This window comes from Lissotriton vulgaris, chromosome 5 (genome assembly GCF_964263255.1).
Source record: "Lissotriton vulgaris chromosome 5, aLisVul1.2, whole genome shotgun sequence".
Lineage (NCBI taxonomy): Eukaryota > Metazoa > Chordata > Amphibia > Caudata > Salamandridae > Lissotriton > Lissotriton vulgaris.
In genome coordinates this window covers 1152526574-1152546807 of record NC_141693.1, presented here as the reverse complement: position 1 = coordinate 1152546807, position 20234 = coordinate 1152526574, and the positions used below count along the sequence as shown (strand labels likewise).

Below are 20234 nucleotides of genomic sequence, written 5' to 3'. Positions count from 1 at the left end.
GTCTTGCATCTGAGTCCACCATCCTTTGTCCTTCTAAAGCTCAATATCGCAGATTGTGTCTTCTTGTGTCAACAAATATTGTTGCAACGGATCCAAATATTTTAAGAATGAGCAGCAGGATGAAGCATAGTCGAGTAATCATCTATCATATCTTCTCAATATATGAAATGCATGCATAATCATTTGTGTCTGCAAGATGACCTTTCATCCAGTGTGTGGCTACCCTTTTGCCCAAACGCTATATCCACAGACTCTGTATGTTTTTTTTAGAGCATCTTGTGCGTAACTGAGTACTACTGTAAGTTAGGTCAAGCTAATCTCAGCTCATCCATCTGTAACAGAACCAACAAGGAGACCGACGTCTTGAGCCTAGCCCTTTTGGTTCCGAAAGGACAAACCTGTCCTATTTGCATTTACCCGTTACGTATGTGATGTTCACCCCATATCACCTGGCGTAAACCGTAAACGCAACCTTCCCGCCCAGTTTCATTACTGAAACTCTGGTCCCCTTACATCCTACAGCCCTGAAGAGTCACAATTGTACACGTTGTGACGAATCACGTGTCGGCTGGTAGAATGTATGTTGTACTGATCAGGATTGACTTATAAATCCATTTGCTGAAACTTTCAAGGTCTCATCTTGCATTATTCGAACACTCTCAAGTATTGAATAACCGGTTTCACTGCAAACCCTTCACATCACACGTGTGCACAGGACTTTTGTTTCATTTGTACGTGTGGACTAACAGCCACACAAACGCAGGGGTTGTTTTGTCTTGGGTTTGTTCTCCCCTGACCTGTTTGCACCGTATGCCTTACTTTCAACTCCCACATCCTTTACACGTATCTGCAAGAGCACCATTACTTCCTGTGTATTAATCTAAACCCATCACTGACACATTATCTGGATAAGCAAAGCTGTCTGCAAGGGAATGACCCAGCAAATTCTGTTTGTGTAAACACCACAGTTCAGCAGGGGGAGGGGAACCTTTACAGGGTGAATGTCCTGTCGTCCATAGTAAGAACGTAATGGGCTCCTCTAGGCGTTTCCTTGCAAAACAGAAGCTAATTCTATAGTGCTTAACCCCTTTGCTGTGGCGGCAATTCCGCCGCAGCGCTGGGGGGGGGGGGGGGGGGCAGAGCGGCGGCCGCATGCTCGTGACAGAGCCGCTCCATCACGAGCCGCGGTTGCGCTGTGCTCATGACGGAGCGGTTCCGTCATGGCCTCGCCCGCATAATAGAACGCGCCGCAAAGACTCCATCGCAATTCCAAGTGGAGCGGCAACAGACTCCGGACTCCCTCTCTGCATTCCTAGTCTTGTCTCTGGACCGTTCAGAACTTTGTTCATGCATATGACGAGTGGGCCCCCTTGTAACAGGCACACCTGTACACATGCAAACACAACCACATATTTGATGTAGAGCTTTGTTGTTAAGCAGGGTTAGAGACTTTCTGGATGATAGATATAAAGTGTGCTGGTAAATTGAGTTAGACTGGGAAGTGGGATGAACGTTCCTCATAGTCAGTGTGTGAGTGATGAATTAAAAAGGTTTGTTAGGCCCAATAAGTCCCAAATGTCTTCTCTTTTCCTCCCCTTATTGCCTTGGACCCTTTTCTTCATACATTCTCATTGTATGTTTTTCCTCTCTCATCTTAGCCAGGTTCTCCTATTTATTTGCAGGCTTAAATACTGTAGTTTTCTCTTAACCCCATCTACTCTTCATCCTACCTCTGACTTCTCGGCCTCCTTCCCCATTCTTACCATATTGGTAAGCCAGCTAAGGCGCGAGCCATAGAAATAGCAGAAGTGCTATTCGGATGTGATCACCCTGGCAGCACTCTGCTGTATGAACGGAACACCCACCTTTATCTAGCTTGTGGATTTACAGCCATGTCAAATGGGACATGTATGCAGGTATTCAGTAATCCCCGAGCACATGAATATAGATGAAGGAACACACAAACCTCCCAAAAGCACCTAGTAAGGCAAAGAAGGTCTGGAAAGTGAAGCTTTTCTTAGGGGCTACCAAATACCAACATAGACATGCCACAGAGGAAGGGCTTGCATGGCACACTAGCACATACTTTCTAATTAGCTCTAATGATTACAAGCTAAACAACATTGTTTGAGGGCTCATTTCCAAGATTTTTGTGAGTGATCATGACGTTCCTATTGTAGCAGACGAGCCCAGGAAGAGACCATGTAGTCTGCTGTATAACCAGCACAAAGATCAGAGAGACGGATAAACCAGTGTGTGGCGAGTACACACGATAAGCAGCCACAGAAGATAAAGTTATCACATTTGGTAAAAAAATTTATGAAATCAGTGTTAGAACAAATGATACAAGGGGTGAATGTAGGAGGCAATCTTTGGTATATGTTGCTCACTTATGAAAGTGAAGCACCCTGCACTAATCCAGACAACCCTTATGGTGATTTAATTGTTTTAGACAACCTTAAAAAGCTCTCTAAGTGGTAGCTGTGGAGAGAGCCTTCAGAGTCTAAAGCAGCTTGCTTTACCAGTACTTATCAGATAGTGTAGGTTAAGTGAAAAAGAACCACACAGTGCAGTTATAAAAATATGTATTTATTATAAGCACTTACTAACACATTGCAATATCTCCTACCCGGTGATATACTCACAATACACAGAATACTTTGGTAATAGAACACGTAAGTGGGACAAATACACAGTGTTCTCCAGGTGGAGACCAAACCATATACTCCGAAAGTGGAATGCAACCCACGACCTAAGTCCAGACTGGACCCAGAAGACATAGACGAACCAGGGACCCAAGGAACCATCCAAGGTTAGTACCCAGGAATCTCACGGAGGCAGTGTGCAGAGTGCAGAGTGCGAACACAACTGCGTTTTCAATACAATTCAATGGGAAAGTCGCTTTTGCAGTTTTAAAGAAGGACCCTTCCTTGAGGATCCTGAAGAAACCCCTTTGAAGATGGAAGGTTGGATAGTCACCCCACCCATGGATACCCCAGGAACCAGGGTACATACACCAGGGAAGCAGGGTGCATAGGTGCTAAGTGACTTCGGAAACTGCCGGAGACCACAATGGAGGACTTCAGTGAAGATGCCGCTGGCTAAGAAGGTGAAAGAGTCCGGTGGAACCCAAAGGTGGATTCAAGATGAGGGGTACCTGCAAGCAGAGGGGACATAGTCTATGCCACTCAGGAGTGACCAGGAGGCATGGAAGACGAATGCCCACCGATGTCAGAGATGCAGTAGAGTTGACGGTGACCTTGGAGCTGTAGCTGTGGGGACCAGGCGACACTGTGGAAGACCAGGAGCCGTTCACGAGCTGTTTCACGTCGGATGTCAAGAGCCAGGGAGTTGGAGTCCGTCGGGAGCGCCAACAAGCCTTGGCAATTGCAACAAATGTAGTAGAGGAAAAATGTGCAGTGTCGGAACCAGCAAGGTCCAAGTGACTCACCACAAGCCGGTAAGTCAGATCAGGCCAGAACAAGCAGGGGAGCCCACTGGAGCCTAATAAGACACCCAGACCTTGAGCAGCTCACCAATGATGAAGGCCCATGGTGCAGTGGATGCAGTGAGGACGAAGATCTTGGTAGCAAGAGGTGCTTGAGGCTGGAACTTCTTGGAGCCCGAAGATCTGTGGTGAAATCAATAAGCCTTGGCAACGATAAGTTGACGCTGTGCACAGGAGTACTGCTCCAGCGGTTCCGACGAGGGATACTGGCTTCAAACTTGCGGTCTAGACAGTGCAGTTCTCTAGGGAGTTGTGGAACCATCACCTGTGTTGCTGAGCCTTTTGGAGTCCGTAGGAGCTCAAGGAACAGACCGGTCAACTTTGTTGCGGTGCCTGCAGGTGCCGGGAAGTGATTCCTTCACTTCAAGGGAGACTACTTCGGGTGTCTTGGATGTCCACAGGCCTGCAGAAGACCTTGTATGAAGTACAGGCACAGACGACGCAGAAGACAGGCAAGACCAGGAGCCGCAGGAGTCTTTCCAGTTGCAGTCCCAGTTCCCAAAGTGTAGTGCAGCGAAGTCCAAAGTGCCCAGACGGTTGAAGATGAAGTGGTTTCGGATCTGAATCTTGTCCTATGATGAATTAAGGAACCGCCCACAGGTAAGCCCTTAAGTACCCTGAGGAAAGGGTTGGGATGGTGCAGGGGTCCCTCCCACAGGAGGGGCTGAACAGTGGGGAGGATATTTCCATGTCCTATGTCCAGTTTCGCGCCAGAGCGGGAGCCCACGGTTCCCTGAACTGGTTCCAACCGTAGTATGCAAGGAGGGCACCAAATCTGCCCTTCAAAGCAGTATAGTGGTGCTGGTAAGCTCCCCCACCCAGGCCCAATACACTAAGGCCTGTCTGGGACGTAGTCACACCTCCCTGTGACAGGAGACCTATTGCCCTGCCTTCCCCTGCTGGAGCTTAGCTCAGCAGCAGGAAGGCAGAATTGTGTCTCTGGTCGGCAGCAACCATTGTTAGCTGTCCAGGTCTGGAAGACTGGTACCGGGAGCACTGAGGGCTTCCCGAAAGGGCCCTATGGTGCATGGAATCATACCTCCATCATAGTTTATGGTGTTGGGGTATGATTTTAACATGTTTGATACCAAACAGGCCAGGGTTAGTTACAGCCAGTTTCGAGTTATCCATCGCGTAATGATGCAAGTCCACTCTATGTATCGTAATGGCTGATGCACTTACAACCCGAGAGAATAGACTCTGTGGATTGTAGGGGTGTCCTGCTCATGCAGGGGCACCCTCACACTTATAACTGGGCCCCCTGTCTTCAGGATTGAAAGGCCTGCCTTAGGGGTGACTTATAGGTTTTAAGTGCAGTGACCTCAGATATAAGCAAACATATCGGTCATAAGTGTTGCTAACACCAGCTTACAAAGGTGGCAATGGCAGGCTTTTAGTTACAATTAGAGTGGTCTCCCATGGGTGGCATAATACATGCTTCAGCCCATGAGGGGGAACCCCTGGTGTACCGATGCCCTGGTTACCTTCATACCATATACTAGGGGATTACCAGGGTACTCCTGTAGCCAATTTGGGGTGTACCGAAGTACTTACTATGATCCAAATTATGGAAAAAGCACATAGACTGGGTTCCTGATTAGCAGTATCCCAGTCAGACTAGTCAGAAAAACACAATAGCACTGGCACAAAGTGGGGGTAAACATGAAAGCAGTTCCTACTTTCCTACAGTGAACTTGTCACACTTTAGGTCCTGCACACTTTAAACGCTTGAATTTGAGTATTCTGCAAATTAAAGGATGTCCAGAAACAAATAGTGTACCTTTACAAGTGAGTTTGACTAACACTGAAGATCGTTTTAGAGCAAGTGACTGTGATTTGGTCCCAGTACAGGATGTTCATAGGTTGTTGACTGGTGTAGTGTGGGCATTGTCATAAAAAGCACTGGCACACTCATACCTTTGCATTAAGAATGTCCCCCATTGTCTCTTGTTGAACGAGAAAAATAAAGATGTTCTTTAGCATGTGTTGTGCCGTGGTTTGGCATGCAAGGTAGGTATTTCTTATTCTAGAGAAATCAGAATTTTTTTCTCAACTACATGGAAAATGTTCAGTATTCTAGGCATCAAACTGAGAAATCTCAGGCAGATGGAGCACATAAGGAAATATTAATTGAGGAAAATGGCTTGCTCTCAGCCTCTGTTGTGCTGTGAAATGTCCCTATCACACGCTGCAGTGTGGTGTGTAGGTAATAGGAGTGATTCTGGTCTTCAGCACACTATAGTGAATGAGCACCACTTTAAAATCCCTTCACCTTTTTTTATCACAGAGTTGAGAGACCAATGCTTTTCTGTTCAAGAAGAGAAGAAGAATCTAGCCATCGAACTGGAGACCCTGAGGACCAAGCTCATTGATGTGATCGGAGAAGTAGGTATCCAGTTTGATTACTTTCCCCCTTTGTGTGTCAACCTCTTTCAACATTCATTGAATCACAGGCATCCTTTGTCGGTTGGCTAATTTGTGACTTTGGAGACCTACCTTTAAACTGTACTTTACCAGATTTTGTGTAACCCATTCCTGGTGCAAATCGCATCCTCTACCCTTTTCTTGCTTCTCTTGTATGAGGGACATCTTGCAACAGGCCTTGCTGGCTTTTAAAAAACATTTACTTTCACCGTTGATGTTTGTGTCTCTGTTTCGCCAACTTTAGGTGAATAAAACAAAGCAAGAAAACATTATTCTTTCCAAAGAAGCCCGTGACCAGAGAAAGCTCCTGAACAAATGCAATCGAGGTATTGTTGGATTTTCACTGTATCCTGTTCGGTAGCCAGACTTGCTGTATTTGATATTCTGCAGTAGTATCTTGTCAGGACTCTTATGCTGTTGTCTTCCAATGCATGTCACCACTTCATATGTATTTCTCTTGTTCTCACCTTGCCTTATGCTGCAGCATGGGGTTGAGTGTGTGTTAGCGGGGAAGGGGAGGAGAGATGATGAGAGGGAAATTGCTACTCCATGACCAGGCTATGAAAGACTTTGCATAAGTGAATCGTTGTGATCTTTTGCTGAAAACCTTTTATCTAGGTCCAACACCATCCTTGAAAGATTGTGCTTTCTGTTCAAGGTCTAGAGGACAAAAAATGAACATAAGTAAATTGTCAGGGAAGAGAAGCGGTCAGTTCCCAATATAGAAATCTTTTGCAGTTTCTCAACATAAATAGTAAAACATATGTGCAATTTTAAGTGCCTAATTAATGTTGGCGAGATTCGTGCATTATTCTTTACTCAGCCGAGAAACTCATCTTCAAGCTGAGGAAAGTGGTGTAGTCAAGTCCTTTTCAATTCTAGGCCGCTGCATAGAGAAATTATTTTCCCTGTAAATCCTGGTGCATAAAGTTCCAGGTGTTGGTTATGGTCAGGTGGGCGTGGTAGCATTTTGTTCGGGTTTTTTTCTTACATAGAAAGTCTTTTGTAGATGCATAATACTGTCTCGCAGCCGAAAACCAACTTTTTAAGTGCAGTATGTTCCACTACAAGAGGAAGGCAGAGGGTCTCAATCTTGGTGCCGTATGGAAAGCCGCTCGTGGCTGTGTGATCCGAATTGTGGAAGGAGGGTTGATCGAAATAGAGAGTCCAAGTGAGGAAACAATGGGAGGAATTGAAGATCAGCTTGAGAAAATTGTACACCTCTTTTAACATAAGTATTTCTCCATTTGGGGTATGATTGTTTAACCTGTACGTTTCCAGCCTGGGGTTAGTCAGTCTACAGCACACAGCATGATGTTGAGACTAAATACTTCTTAAAGTCACCCACAGCCCTAAATTGAGAGTTTTCACCCCAGTATCAGGGCATGGCGTAGCAAATTGTAAGTGCAAACATTCACTTGCAAAAATCTGTCTTTTACAGTTTTTACTGCTGATGGATATGTGTAGCCTTTTAAGGAACAAAAAAAGAAAAATTCTACCTAAGTTGAGGACGCTAAAATAGGGTGCCCGCTGTCTCACTCACTTAGTCGTACTTCTTCCTGGACACCTTCACACACTGCCAAAGAACACACCCTCCACAGTTTGGAGACTATTTTTCTAGGGTAAATGTGTGGGTAGTATTTAATTTATTTAGAAGTTTTATACAGCACTAGCTAGACCCAAGGATATCCGAGGGCTTTACATAAAAGAAAAATAGCATAGTGTAGCATATCATTGGATGCATAAAATAAGCATTACTTTTAAGACAGCATAAATGAAAGGGGTGAATGACATGTTAGATAGTTGAAACAATCAAATAACCAACTGTCACTGACGGTCGAGTTATGAGGAGAGTGGGCTATTGAAGCCTAGTTCAGTTGGCTTGAGTGGTAAAGTATTTGTTGAGGAGAAGGAGTTTCAGGTCCCTTTTAAAGTAGGAGAAGGAAGGGCTGCATCGGAGGTCTCTGGGGAGTGCGTTCCAAATCCTGGGTATATTTCCAGAAAAAGAGCGAGTCTGGGTGGTTTTCCTTTTCAGTTTCGTAGGAACGAGAAGAAGTTAGTTGGATCTTCTCAGAGTTCTGGCTCTTCTGTTTTTATAATTGCGCTATTTAGATAGTTGGGGGAATGTTTGAAGGGCTTTCTGTGTGAAGTAGGCAGTCTTGTAAATACACAATCCTTCAATGGGAAGCCAGTTGAGGGACTTCAGGGCTGGTGTTATGTGTACAAAAAATTTAACACCTGTTATGAGCTGGGCTGCCATGTTTAGGACTGACTTTAGGGGGGCTAAGTGAGTTTTCGACGTCCCTGCTAAGATGGCATTCCCTTAGTCCAATTTAGAGAGGTCTAGGGATTGTACTTTTGTCTTGAAATCATCAGGGGGAATGAAAGGTTTAATTTTCTTGAGGTGTTTTAGCGAGTAAAGCGCTCCTTTGGCAGAGTTTTTGATGTGATCATTCATTGACAAGTTCTTGTGCAGGGTGATGTCTTAGGACTTTTCTGAGTCGGACAGGGCAGGGAGCAATTTAGGGCATGCAGGTTCTTGAGCCCGTCTTAGTTTGGTAGGTGGTTACTTTTACGGGAGAACAGTATTAACTCTGTTTTGTTCGGGTTCAACTCTGAGTGGTTCGAATTAAACTAAGTTTGTATCTTGGTTAGTGTCATTGAGGTGTAGGATGTCACTGGGTGATATGATTTTGTAGTAGAGTGGTGTGTCATTTGCAGGTAATATTTGACTCCTGCTTGCTTCAGAATGATTGTAAGGGGTTCAATGAAGAGATTGAAGCGGGAAGGGGAGAGAATGAAGCCTTGGGGTACACAAAGAGTGACTGGTAAGGGCTTGGAGAGACAACTTCGAGAGACGAGTTGATTTTAATTTGTTGTGATCAGTGTTGAAGGTCCGATGCGAACCATTTTAGTACTGTGCCATTAATACCAGAGCACATCTTAAGTGTCTCAAGTAAAGCTGAGTGATTTACAGTGTCGAAATCCGCTGATAGGTCAAGAAGGATGAGAAGACATTCTTCACCTCCGTCTAAGGCTCTGCGGATATCATCGGAAATATTGAGCATGGCATTTTAGTGCTACAGCCTTTTCTGAATCCTGATTGGAAGGTGGTATGGAGGATGAAATCACCTATATGTACGTTAAGTTGTTGGAGAACACACTTCTCTATAGTTTTGGCTAGGATCGGGAGATTGGAAATAGGTCTGAGGTTGTTGAGATTGTTAGGGTCTGCCCCTGGTTTTTTGAGTATGGGTGTGAATTACCCTAGTTGGAGGGAGTCCGGTAGACAGTCTGAGGTGAGAGGTGATTAAATAATTTTGTTCAGAAAGGGGCAATAATGTGTTTGAGATTGTGTACTGTTGTGGGTAGGTGGGAATCCGTAGTTTGAGAAGTAGGTTTTAAATTTGCAATGATGTTGAAGACTTCTGTTTCATTCATGAGTTTGAAATCAGACCAATTGGCATCGTTTTTCAGTTGGGTGAAGTCATGGTTGTGCTTAGTATAATTTAGGTCCATTTGGCAATTAGTGAGCATGGTGGGGCAGGTTAGGAGGGAAGGCAGATTTGTAACTTGGTTGAAGAATTTTTGCGACTTTATCTGGGAAGCTGTCAATTTTTTATTTGCAGCATTCATTGGTGGCAATTATTTTGTGTAGGAATGCGCGGGTGGTTTGTCTTTTAACAATGTTGAAGAGCTCTGTGAGTCTATTCTTAGCACTGTCTAGTTGGTGCGAAAAAAGAGGCCTTTTCTCTAAAAATTAGGTTTTTTTTATATGACAACCATGCGGTTCTAAGTAAAGCTAGGTGCATTGGGTAGGGGATGTTGTCTCCATGTCCTCTCTGCATGTCTGAGTTGTTGAGTCTCGTTATTAAGATCTGCATTGAACAAGATTTTGATTTGAGAGATCTCGATTGTTTTAGTTTGAGTGGCACCACTTGATATAACACCTCCGTCATTGATGTATTAAAGTGTACCGTGAGGTCATCAACCATGTGAGTGGGAGGATGAAGCTGTAGTTGGGCACGAATCCTGGATCCTAGTTCAGTGATTGGGACTTGTTTGATGTTCCTGGTCCAGTACTTAAGTTTGTAAGATTGTTCTGGTTGGGATCTGGCAATATTAAACTATACGCAGTGGTGGTCGGACCAGTTAATGGTAGAGATCGAGCTAAGTGACATCAGCTCTTTTTTAGTGATACTCTCATCTGGAATGACTTCTTTAAAGTGTGAAGGTTCATTGCAGAGTTGTTTAAGGTCATTTATTTCAAGAAGATTGGAGAGGTTCTGGACTTTGGTGTCTTCTGGGTTGTTCCAGTGGATACTGAAGTCGCTCAGGAACACGTCCGTCGTATACGTCAGGGAGAATTGTGTGACTAGGTCTGTTAGCTCTTCTGTTACGAGGGCACGTTCACCAGGAGGGTGGTAGATGGTGTGAAGTTTGTTGGGAGTGGAGCCTTTGACTGTAAGTTTAACACCAAGGTACTCAAAGGTCAAGTATTCTGCGATTTGTAACATGGAAAGCTGTATTTCTTCTTTGTGAATAATAGCTAGTCCAACACCCATTCTTATTGGTCTGTCATGTCTGATGATGTTGTATGGTGGAGGGTAAGCAGGTCTAGAATGGGGGTAGAGTGGTCATCAAGCCAGGATTCAGTCAGGAAGGCGAAATCTATTTCCTCACAAAGTATACCCTCAGCGATATCTGTAGCGTGTTGCCCAGCTGATGTACAGTTGAGGAGCATGCATTTTAGAGGACAGGGATTATCATTGCTGAAATGTAATGTATAAATAGTAGTGAACTGAGTGGGTGGTCTGGGCGAGCGGAAAGTTCTAGGGATTCTATTTGTGCCGACTATTACTGGGATTGTGGAGGGTGGCTTATGAATCGTATTCTGGCTCATTGAGAGGTCAGAATCGTTAATATCATAAGCTTCCAGTCCTGAAATGGTTCGGAGAGCTCGGAGAGGTCTGTGAGCCTGACCAATCAAGGGAGCGGAGGACCATGGTGTGCATTGTAAGGCAGTGGGAGGGACTGTGTGGGAAGACGGGTTGTAACTACCCAGAGTGTGCGAGCAGGGTGGCTTGACCCAACTAAAAATGTCTTATCGTAGATGCAAGATGTCGACAGCTAGAGAGTTGAGTTTCTGCTCCATTTGGATCAGGAGCTGGGTAAGTGAGTCATTTATGCTTCCAAACTTGAGATTAGGAGGAGACGTTGCACGTCTAGGGTCTGAGGAAGGAGTGCGCGCTAGGCTGTGGGGGTGGCCATTGTCATTGGACTAGAAGAGGAGGTGGTTTGAGCGTGCAGAGTAGGGTCAGCAACGGAATTGGAGATTGAACGAGCAGAGTCGGGTCATGATGCTTCCAGCCTTGAGATTAGGAGGGAGCGTTGCGGTTCTTGGGACTGAGGAAGGAAAGTGCACTATGCTTTGGGGGATGTCGGTGCCATTCGGTCTGGAAGTTGAACTGGGTTGGCCATGTGGAATATAGTCAGCATTGGAATTGGAGATTGTTTGAACGAGTAGAGTTGGGTCTGCCGTGGTTAAGAGGGGAGTGCCTATAGTGAGTTCAATAGCGGACTGACTGTAACTTATTTTCGGCCTGCTTAGTTCGGGTCAGCCTCAAAGAGTTTTGTAACCGTGGGTTTGCTGGTCAGGGTGGAAGCTGTTCAGGTCATTCTAGTGGATGTTTATCGGCGGATTTTGAAAATGGGGCAGTGTGATTGAAATGAGCGATGAAGGATGTTACTGAGTTGCAGAGTGAATTGGTGGGGGGGGAGATCGGACTGCTTCCGGGTTTTTGGTCAGGGGGAGGGGGGTAGAGGAGTTTGGGTCACAAGGCTCTGTTGAGTTAATGAGGTGAATAGTGACAGGAAGTGACGATCACAGATGATGAGGCGAGAGTCAGTAGCTTGTATGAGAATGTTCCCTGTTCTGAAGATCGAATTGGTAATTTCCCCTCTAAAGGTAGGGGAGGCAGATTTGGAAAGTTTAGATCCACAGGATCTTTTTACTGACTTAGTGACTTGAATGTGGAGAAGGAAGATGATTTTCCACTTTGTAGGCGGTTTTGTGTAAAAGACGAAGTCCGTTTTCTTATTGCCGTTGGTCATGCTGTGGGACATGTAAACTATAAGTGTTTTCGAGTGCTGTTTCAGAATTCTGTGTTTGAAATTCTTTTAAGCATTATTGGAGAGATTTTTAGCATAATTTATGCTCCATGAGTTGGGGTGGGTCCATAATGCATGAGTGCTGTCTTGAGGGGTTTTTGTTGGACCATTGTTAAAGACTGTGAAGTCTGGTTACGAATGGATTACACCCTACAGGGAAGAGGAGATAACCGCAACTTGTAGTCTTACAGCCTTATTCATGAAGCCGAAATCAGCTCGCAAAGGGCCAGATTCTGAGAATCTGGCCCTTTGCGAGTGCGATTTTTGCATTTGGGATTCAGCTTCCCAAATGCAAAAATCGCTAATTGCGATCTCGCAATTTTGTGAGGAATTACATTTAAGGAATCTCTATTTGAGATTCCTTAAATGCAATTCATCATCCAATTTTATTTTGCGAATTCGCAATTTCTGGCCGCAATTTACCGCGAGGTCAGACCTCGTGGTAAATTGCGAAAACTCAGAAAAATGCTTTTATATGCATTTTTCTGAGTTGCATGTTACACACACACATGTCCTTTGGACATGTGTGTGTGCAACACCTGTGTAAAATTTCATTTGAGGGGTGCTACAAGGTGTCCTTTGGACACCCCTGGCACCCTTCAAATCGCTATCTTATTTGCGATTAGCAAATTGCTAATCGCAAATAAGGAATACTCCCCATTCATTCCTATGGGCCTTTTGGCCCATAGGAATGAATGGCGAGTTATTCCTTATTTGCGATTAGCAATTTGCTAATCGCAAATAAGGAATATGTAGGAATCGCATTTCTTTATGCAATTTCTACATGAATCCCGTTTTGCGAGTCCTTAATAGCGATTCGCTATGAATCGCTATTAGGGGCTTGCAAAACGGGAGAATGATGAATCAGGCTGTTAGACTCCTAGACATGGCGTTGCAGTCTTTGTCTATTTATTTAATTTATGTTTAGGGGCAAACCATTCCAAGATGGCTACCGCATTCGATGAGCAGGAGGAGCTTAAGCTACAGTAGTCTTTCGTTAGTTTCTATTGTTAGGTGGGAGGGGCAAATACAGGGGCACTCAGGCTTCATTAGTCCTTTGTTAATGTTGATACCTGGAGGAGGGGAGGCAAAGTTCAAAATGGTGGTCACTGGTGAGTGAAGTGTGTTTGGTGGGAGTGATACATTCACTGCAGTAGGTGATGGATTGAGTACTCACAGGTTTTTTATGACACTTATTGACTCTTAAGTCCAAAAAAACTGGAATACAATTAGGAGAAATGGTAATAACTCATACTTATAACTTTTAACTAGAATCTTGAATAATTCATTGTCAGAACGTTTTCTATGGAATACTTTAAAATTCAGGTTTCCTCTCTATAATGCAACAAGTTGAATGAAGACTCTAATACCCTAATTCAGAAAGTCTCGATAAAATGAAAATCTGGTGCAAAACAGTCCTTTCAACCGATTTACAAATTCAAATTCTAAAAATGACTTTATTCCACTGCTTTTTCCGTACAGGAATTCCTCCAGGTTGATTCCACAGGAATTCTGTGCGGGTAAAAGAGGTTGGTGATGGGGAAAAGATGTGGAAATCGCAGGACACAAAACTGCTTTAGATTGTTATTCCCAATTCTGTCCTCAGAAACTCAGAATGGGAAAGTAGTTTCACCTTGGGGTTGGGTTTTTAAGCATTTTGTATTGCTCACTTCAGTGTGTTCTCTAAAAAAGAATTGCTCGCTCTCTATTTAATGTTAATTTCTTGTGCATTCTTTCCAAATGCAGTGTCGGTGCTCGCTGTAGAGGAGTATGAAGAACTGCAGATGAACTTGGAACTGGAGAAAGATCTGCGGAAGACTGCAGAGTCAGTGGCGCATCAGGTATGTTCATTGTGCTGCAGCCGGTAGAAGGCCGCTATAATCCTGCCTCCCGAGCTCTTTGTGTGTGGAACAGGCTGTGGTCTCTCGTTGTCACACCGGGATTCCTGAAATGTGTTTTGAGTGTCGAGCACAGTTGTTTTATTTTGCGACAGAACAAGCAGGTGCGCTTCAGTGTTTAATGTGTGTTTAGGATGGGGCAAGGTTAAGAGAATCTATTTGGTTTCTGAAATAGCCATTGTAAGAGCGTAGGCTAATCTGGAAGAACTCGTTCCCTGTCTGTACTTATTTTGTAAAATAGCTCTTTTTAAGGTTTTTCAGATAATGCAGTACAAAGCACTTGGGACTCCGGCCCTAGTTGAGTTCAACAACATCAGGAGAATAACACTATACATTCTTTAGAATTATACCTATAAACAGTGTCTTTTGTCTTACTTTGCTGCTATGGTTACCAGTCAGTCCTATCCTCATTTCTGCGCCATTGTGCTTTTGTACAATATTCAATTTTTCCACATGTTTGCTTTTTCCATCATTTTTCCACATCCTTAAGCCACTCTTTAAAATTTGGTGGCCTTCCACCCATGTCGACATTCCTTTTGGTTATCGCCAGGGCCAGATCTATGAATCTGCACAATTGTCTCAAACCTTTAGTTCTGTGCAGACATCCCAACAACACGTCTCAAGGTCACGAATGCGCCTCCCATCGGTCACCTGCAGCAGTGTGATTATTTATTTTCAAAAACGGTGAATCTGTGTGCTTTCTCATACCATGTGAATTAAGTCTCCCTGCGGAGAACCACACTTATCAGAGGCACCTTGGTACATATGCGATATTCTAGCAAGTACAGCTATATCTGGCGCCTGTAATTAAGCCGGGTGATCTTAAAGATGGGATTCCTCAGCACGCTTTTAGTCTATTCCAGTACTTGCTCCCATTCTCCTTCAGTGAGTTCTTCGCCACGTTTGCCCTCCCATCTCGTCCTCAGTGCAGACATAGCGGGTAGAATATAGGGGCAATTTCACAGGGCAACAGTCACTGCATATCTAGAGGGTCCTCCTGAGAAGAGTCTCGTAGGTAAATCAGACCTTGTCCGTTTGGTGTCGTTTTAGCTGATGTCCAACTAGTTGCTCATTTCAGAGCGTTGTAGGTCAAAAACCTGTCAATGTGTGTACCTAGGAGAGTGTCTGTGGGTGTTGTGGCTCAAATCTTGGAACTTTGCATTTCAGCTGTGTCGGGTTTGCCATGCGTCAGCGTTGCAGTGCAGCTTTGCGATAGAGACTTGTCTTATGACTTGATATAGCAGCTTCGTGGCAGCAGCCCATGTCGTGTGACTTTGCATTGCAGCTATGCTTGGTCAGTGTCTTATGACTTAGGATTGTATTAGTTTGTCTGTGGCCCACAAAGTGTGAATTAGAGCTGCAGTTATGTGGCATAGGCCTAAGCTATATGAGCTGGCATTGCTCCCATTTGGCCTTGGTTGTCTCATTGAAACTTGGCAGTTCATGCATGGTTGCTCATTGTGATTTGATATTGCCACTATGCCCTTGGTACCCACTGTAGCTTAGAATTGAAGCCATCTGCCCGGGGCCCAAATGTTGTGATCTAGCATTACAGTCCTGCAACATTATACCTGGAGCAGAGTGGCTTTCGCTCTTTCGTGCCTGTGCCTTTTTTCTTTACAGTGTAGCAGTTTAGATATGGCTCCATTCCTTGTAATTTAATCTTGTAACTATATGGCTTTTCCCGTGTTTTGTGACTTAGGACAGCAGCTTCATGGCTCGTGCCTTAGAATGTCATCCTTATGCATAGGTCAGTGCCCTCACATTTAGCATTACAGTCCGGGCTGCCTCATGAGAGAGGGTTGAGACCACACTCAGGCAGATCGGGGGTGGGGGGGACCCTGGAATGCCTGACTATTGGGTGCTAATTGTGCTCCACTTAATAGGCGTTTCCCAAAAACCTATTTGCCTCTGCGTTGGTAATAGGACTTGAGTACAAGGGCAACCGCCTCTCGGGTACGTAGATGAGGGTACAGGAAATGTGCGCCCATGTGATGAGTATTAAGGAAGGGACAACTCAAGGTTCTGTGGCCATCTGTTCTCAAGGCACAAAAAAACCAAGCACGTTTGCCGTCTGGGCCCTTAGGCACGTGCGTAATCCAGCCCAGGAATAGGACTTTGGCCCATCCTTTGTGATTCAACTTTAGAACTATGTGACTATGGTCTTTTCTTTCAAACCTAGCATTGCAGACATATGAACATTAAAAGTGTGTGACTTTAACTAACATATTATGACTAAATGGGCTATTTCAGTTTGGTGAGTTCATTGTCTTTCTGGTCTTGGTTTATTAAGCTGCCCACTCACTGGCCAACTAATGTTTCTGTTACTGTGGCTAGTGCTACACTCTTTGTTTCTCGTGTAGTAAGGTACTTAGAAAAATGCCTGTGTTTTAAATATATACATTGGGTTGTGCATCTGACTGTTTCAAAAATTAATGTCTTTAAAAAAGTAGAGAAAAAAAGAAATTCACTGTGTATACAAATACAGCGGCATATCTGCGGGAATCATTTAAAACCATTTAACTAAACAAAATGCATTATCATAGGAGGTGGTGTGATTATTCAAGTACATAATAAACATACACAGACACGCAGAATATTTATTATGTGTTGTAAAATATGATATAATGATATTGGTGTAGAGACTATAGGAAGTAAAAAAAAGTGTTGTATGTATCATGGGAGTAGGTGGGAGGAGGGTTAGAAGGTGTGAGGTCGTAGCTCTAGGGATAAAACTACTGCATGGTGGAGATACTATCATTGTTCAAGAAGGTTTTGATTTTTCTAGAAAAAAGGTCTGTTTTTCCACTGGGAGCTGCAATCCCAGTGGATGATTCATGGAGAATGATGTTGTCTGCTCCTCAGATGAAGCGTTGGCAGGCTCACCAGGTGTGGACACTACATCAGTCTGCTCTCTTCCAGTCTCACAAAATTGTCTTTCTAATCACTTGTAAGAGTATATTAACTAGTAATACATCTGATAATGTTAACTGTGGTGTGGGATCCATAGCGACAACCTGGCATTGCTGAGAAAAATGCCAGTTTTATTTGCCAGTGAGATATACTGTTAAGATGTTAGTCCATTAAGAATAGACACATTTAAAGCCATATATCTTATGATATAGGTCTTCTTATAATTCGTGAGTTTTATCTTTCACCCGATCGTAGTAAGGTTTATTTGACTAAGTCTATCTGGCTTGCAGAATGCTGTACGTGTTTCCTAGTATTTATATTTTGATACATGGTCGTCTTTTTACCAAAATGTCTGGGGTAGCGGAAGTGACTTCACATGCTCCTTGACCTTCACTTACACATACATATGCTTAAACACACACACACACTCTCACACACACATACACGCACACCCACTTACATAAACACACTCTAAACTGCAAGCACGCACACAATATGCATACATTTAAAAGCATTTTTTGTTACTTCAGTTGCCAGGGAAAGTCGTATTCCAGCTATTTGTACTCCATTTTTCTATAAACTGATAGCGAATAATGAAATATTATTCACAATTGGCCTAATAAAAAATTGACCAAAAACAGAAACAGGCCGTCCATAAGGGCCACCTGCTTCTGTTCCTGCCACTGCTAACGCTAGGGGTCTCAAAGGCAATGCCAGGGGTCGCAATAGCGACTCCTGGTGACTCCTAAATTGCGTCCATGCTGTTATGGTAAGGTAGATATTTTGACTTTCCTCGAGTATTTCAATGTATTGAGTCATTGGTTATCTGATAACAATTGTAGTCCCTTTTCAAGTTTGGGATTCTACCATCTCTTCCAACGTTATGTCGAGATGGGACTGGTTAAGTGAAAGAAGTTCATAGGTTGAGCCAGGAATGTTAGTTAAAAGAAATGTTTCAGCCCAGTAACCTGTCATAGTGCGTTTCTGCAGTGTTGTTGGTATTATACATATTACTAACAACTATTTTCTATCCTCCGAACTTGAATAGTTGTGGTGCCATCTGTTGCCAGTGAAATTCAAGGGAGGTGCTGGAAAGGTTAGGTATCAGGAGGCTTCTATTTGTTGCTGGTTTTGGTTTGACACACACAGGAGCATGCATCCACAGGTGCACTGTCGTTTGAAGATTTTGAGAAGGAGGTATTTGAGTGGCAGTCAGGAACTGTGTTGTTGGTTAACATCAAATCGAAAACAGTTGACTGCTTGCTTGAATTTTAGGCAGTCTTGGAGGACAGTAGGAGATAAGTAATGTTGGAAATTGCACTGGCCTAAAAGGTCTACATATAAAAGTAAGTATAAAGGATGTAGAATGTCCTAATTGTGTACTCATTTTCCAAACTGCGTCCTGTTTGGTGACAGTGGTTCCTAGGTTTTGAAATCCCTGTGGATAGACCTTTCCATTAGGAAGGGTTTGGTTGAAATCCAAACAAAGCGTTGAAAAAAGTTTCAAACGGCGAGTGTAACTATGGCCTAATTTGAAAAGACTCATGGTGCTTGGGCCTACCCTAGCAGAGATGAAATGGGTAGAGCGAGAGAACACCAGGTTAGACTGTGCCATATCACTGCTGTACTCACGGTAAAAGCTGGATAGGAGGAACAGATGGGCTGCAAGAACAAGACTGCGCATTCAACACTGCGGCTGATGGTTACCTGGAAGTCTGAGGCTGCTATGGCTGCCCTCACACCTAGTGGTGGTGCAGCAGAGTATTGTCTCTGTTGGAGCACAAAGGGTAAGGTCCCCGAGGCACATCGGCTGGGTTTGGTGGCCACCAGCAGGGTCCAATGGTAAAGGGTTGTGTTGCTCCCACTTGCTTCCCTTCAAAGCTCCTGGATTGCGCAGCGCCTGGGGTCATGGACTAGACTACAGTAACCTGCTCTGGATTCAAATGGGCGCCTGGGGCAGAGCACGGATGAATGCTGTGGGGCGTGTGCAGAAGTCCACCCATTGACAGTTTGAATTCTGAGCACAATAACTCTGAGAATGCTGACTCTCTAAATTATGAGATAAAATCTTAGATGCTGACAGGGGCGCTTGTCCTACAGCCATGCTAGAATGACAGCTGCCAAGTCAGCTGATGTTCTAATACAGTAGTATTTACTGTGCACCTAAGTATGCTATGAGTATTCCACCATTGCAGTAATATTCACAGCATGTGAATGACGTCCTGCTAAGTTCTATGCAACAACATGCGCTCTATTCCAGGCTCCCTCACTTTGCTTTGCCACACTTTGGTCTGGTGGGCACTTATGGGAGTGGATGCACTGAAAGGACTTGCCCATTACACCCTACCTGACCTACGTCCGGCACCCCACCACACAGTTGCACACACATGATGTTGAGGCACTAACTAAAGCAGACCTGGGCAGCCTGCTGCTCTTCAAAGTGGAATTGAAAGAGGAAATGAAGAGTAATCTTACCACGGGCCTCATAGACCTCAATGAGGATTTGGGAGCGAAAATTGCCACAATCTGCCCAGATGTTGATTTGGTGGGCACTAAACTACTAAAAACAGAAGCAAAGGTGGAGCATCTCAAATTCACATAAAAGTACCTCAAAACAACTACAGTCACAGTACAAACTGAAAATTGTACTCTAAAGTGCAAAAATGTTGAAAACTGTTTGCACAAGAATGTCAAGATTCAGGGACTGGATTAGGGTGCTGAGGGAGCATACTTGGAACCATTTCTGGTAGGGCTTGTTCTCTGAACTCCCTGTGGTTTACTATCTCAAGGTCCGCTTGGAGAGAGGCCCACGATAACTGCAGACACTATAGTAAGGAGAGACATTCTTGCTAAATTCCAGTGCTTAAAAGGGAAAGTGTTCTGAGCCTTGACTAACATGGAATCGTTTTTGATTCAGAACTTTGAGTATTCACAATATGGAAACATTGTCTCAGCCACCCTGTTCAGAAGACCAATCATTGACAAATTCGGGAACGCCTTACATCTTTGACATCTGCTTTGATTACCAAATCAAGAGCCACCATGTCACAGACAAGATACAAACAGCACAGATGTTGGTCATCCAATTCAGTGAGGATCACCGAGAAGCATATCACCCAGTGGAACCACTGTCTTGGGCACAGCGAAGACCATCCTAGTAGGGAAATGGGTCACCTCAAGAGGCGTGTGTTGAGATGATTGACCAGAGCAAATAGCGAAAGTAGCTAGAGCCCAGCACTGAAATTAAAACCGCTGATCTGGAGGCACAGATCAACCTTTGTCATCTTAGTAGCAAGGACCTCTGATGAAGAGCCATGCGG

The 20234-nt window shown here is 44.1% G+C and overlaps 1 protein-coding gene across 1 annotated transcript in view; it reads left to right on the top strand.

The window, feature by feature from the left end:
- Positions 1 to 20234, top strand: part of SHTN1 (shootin 1) — a 630861-nt gene that overhangs the window by 356416 nt on the left and 254211 nt on the right. Inside the window, exons 6-8 of the mRNA XM_086922914.1 lie at positions 5796 to 5893; positions 6177 to 6258; positions 13850 to 13944. Of these exons, the coding sequence (XP_086779040.1) occupies positions 5796 to 5893; positions 6177 to 6258; positions 13850 to 13944 (275 nt within the window). The remainder of the gene's footprint in view (positions 1 to 5795; positions 5894 to 6176; positions 6259 to 13849; positions 13945 to 20234) is intronic.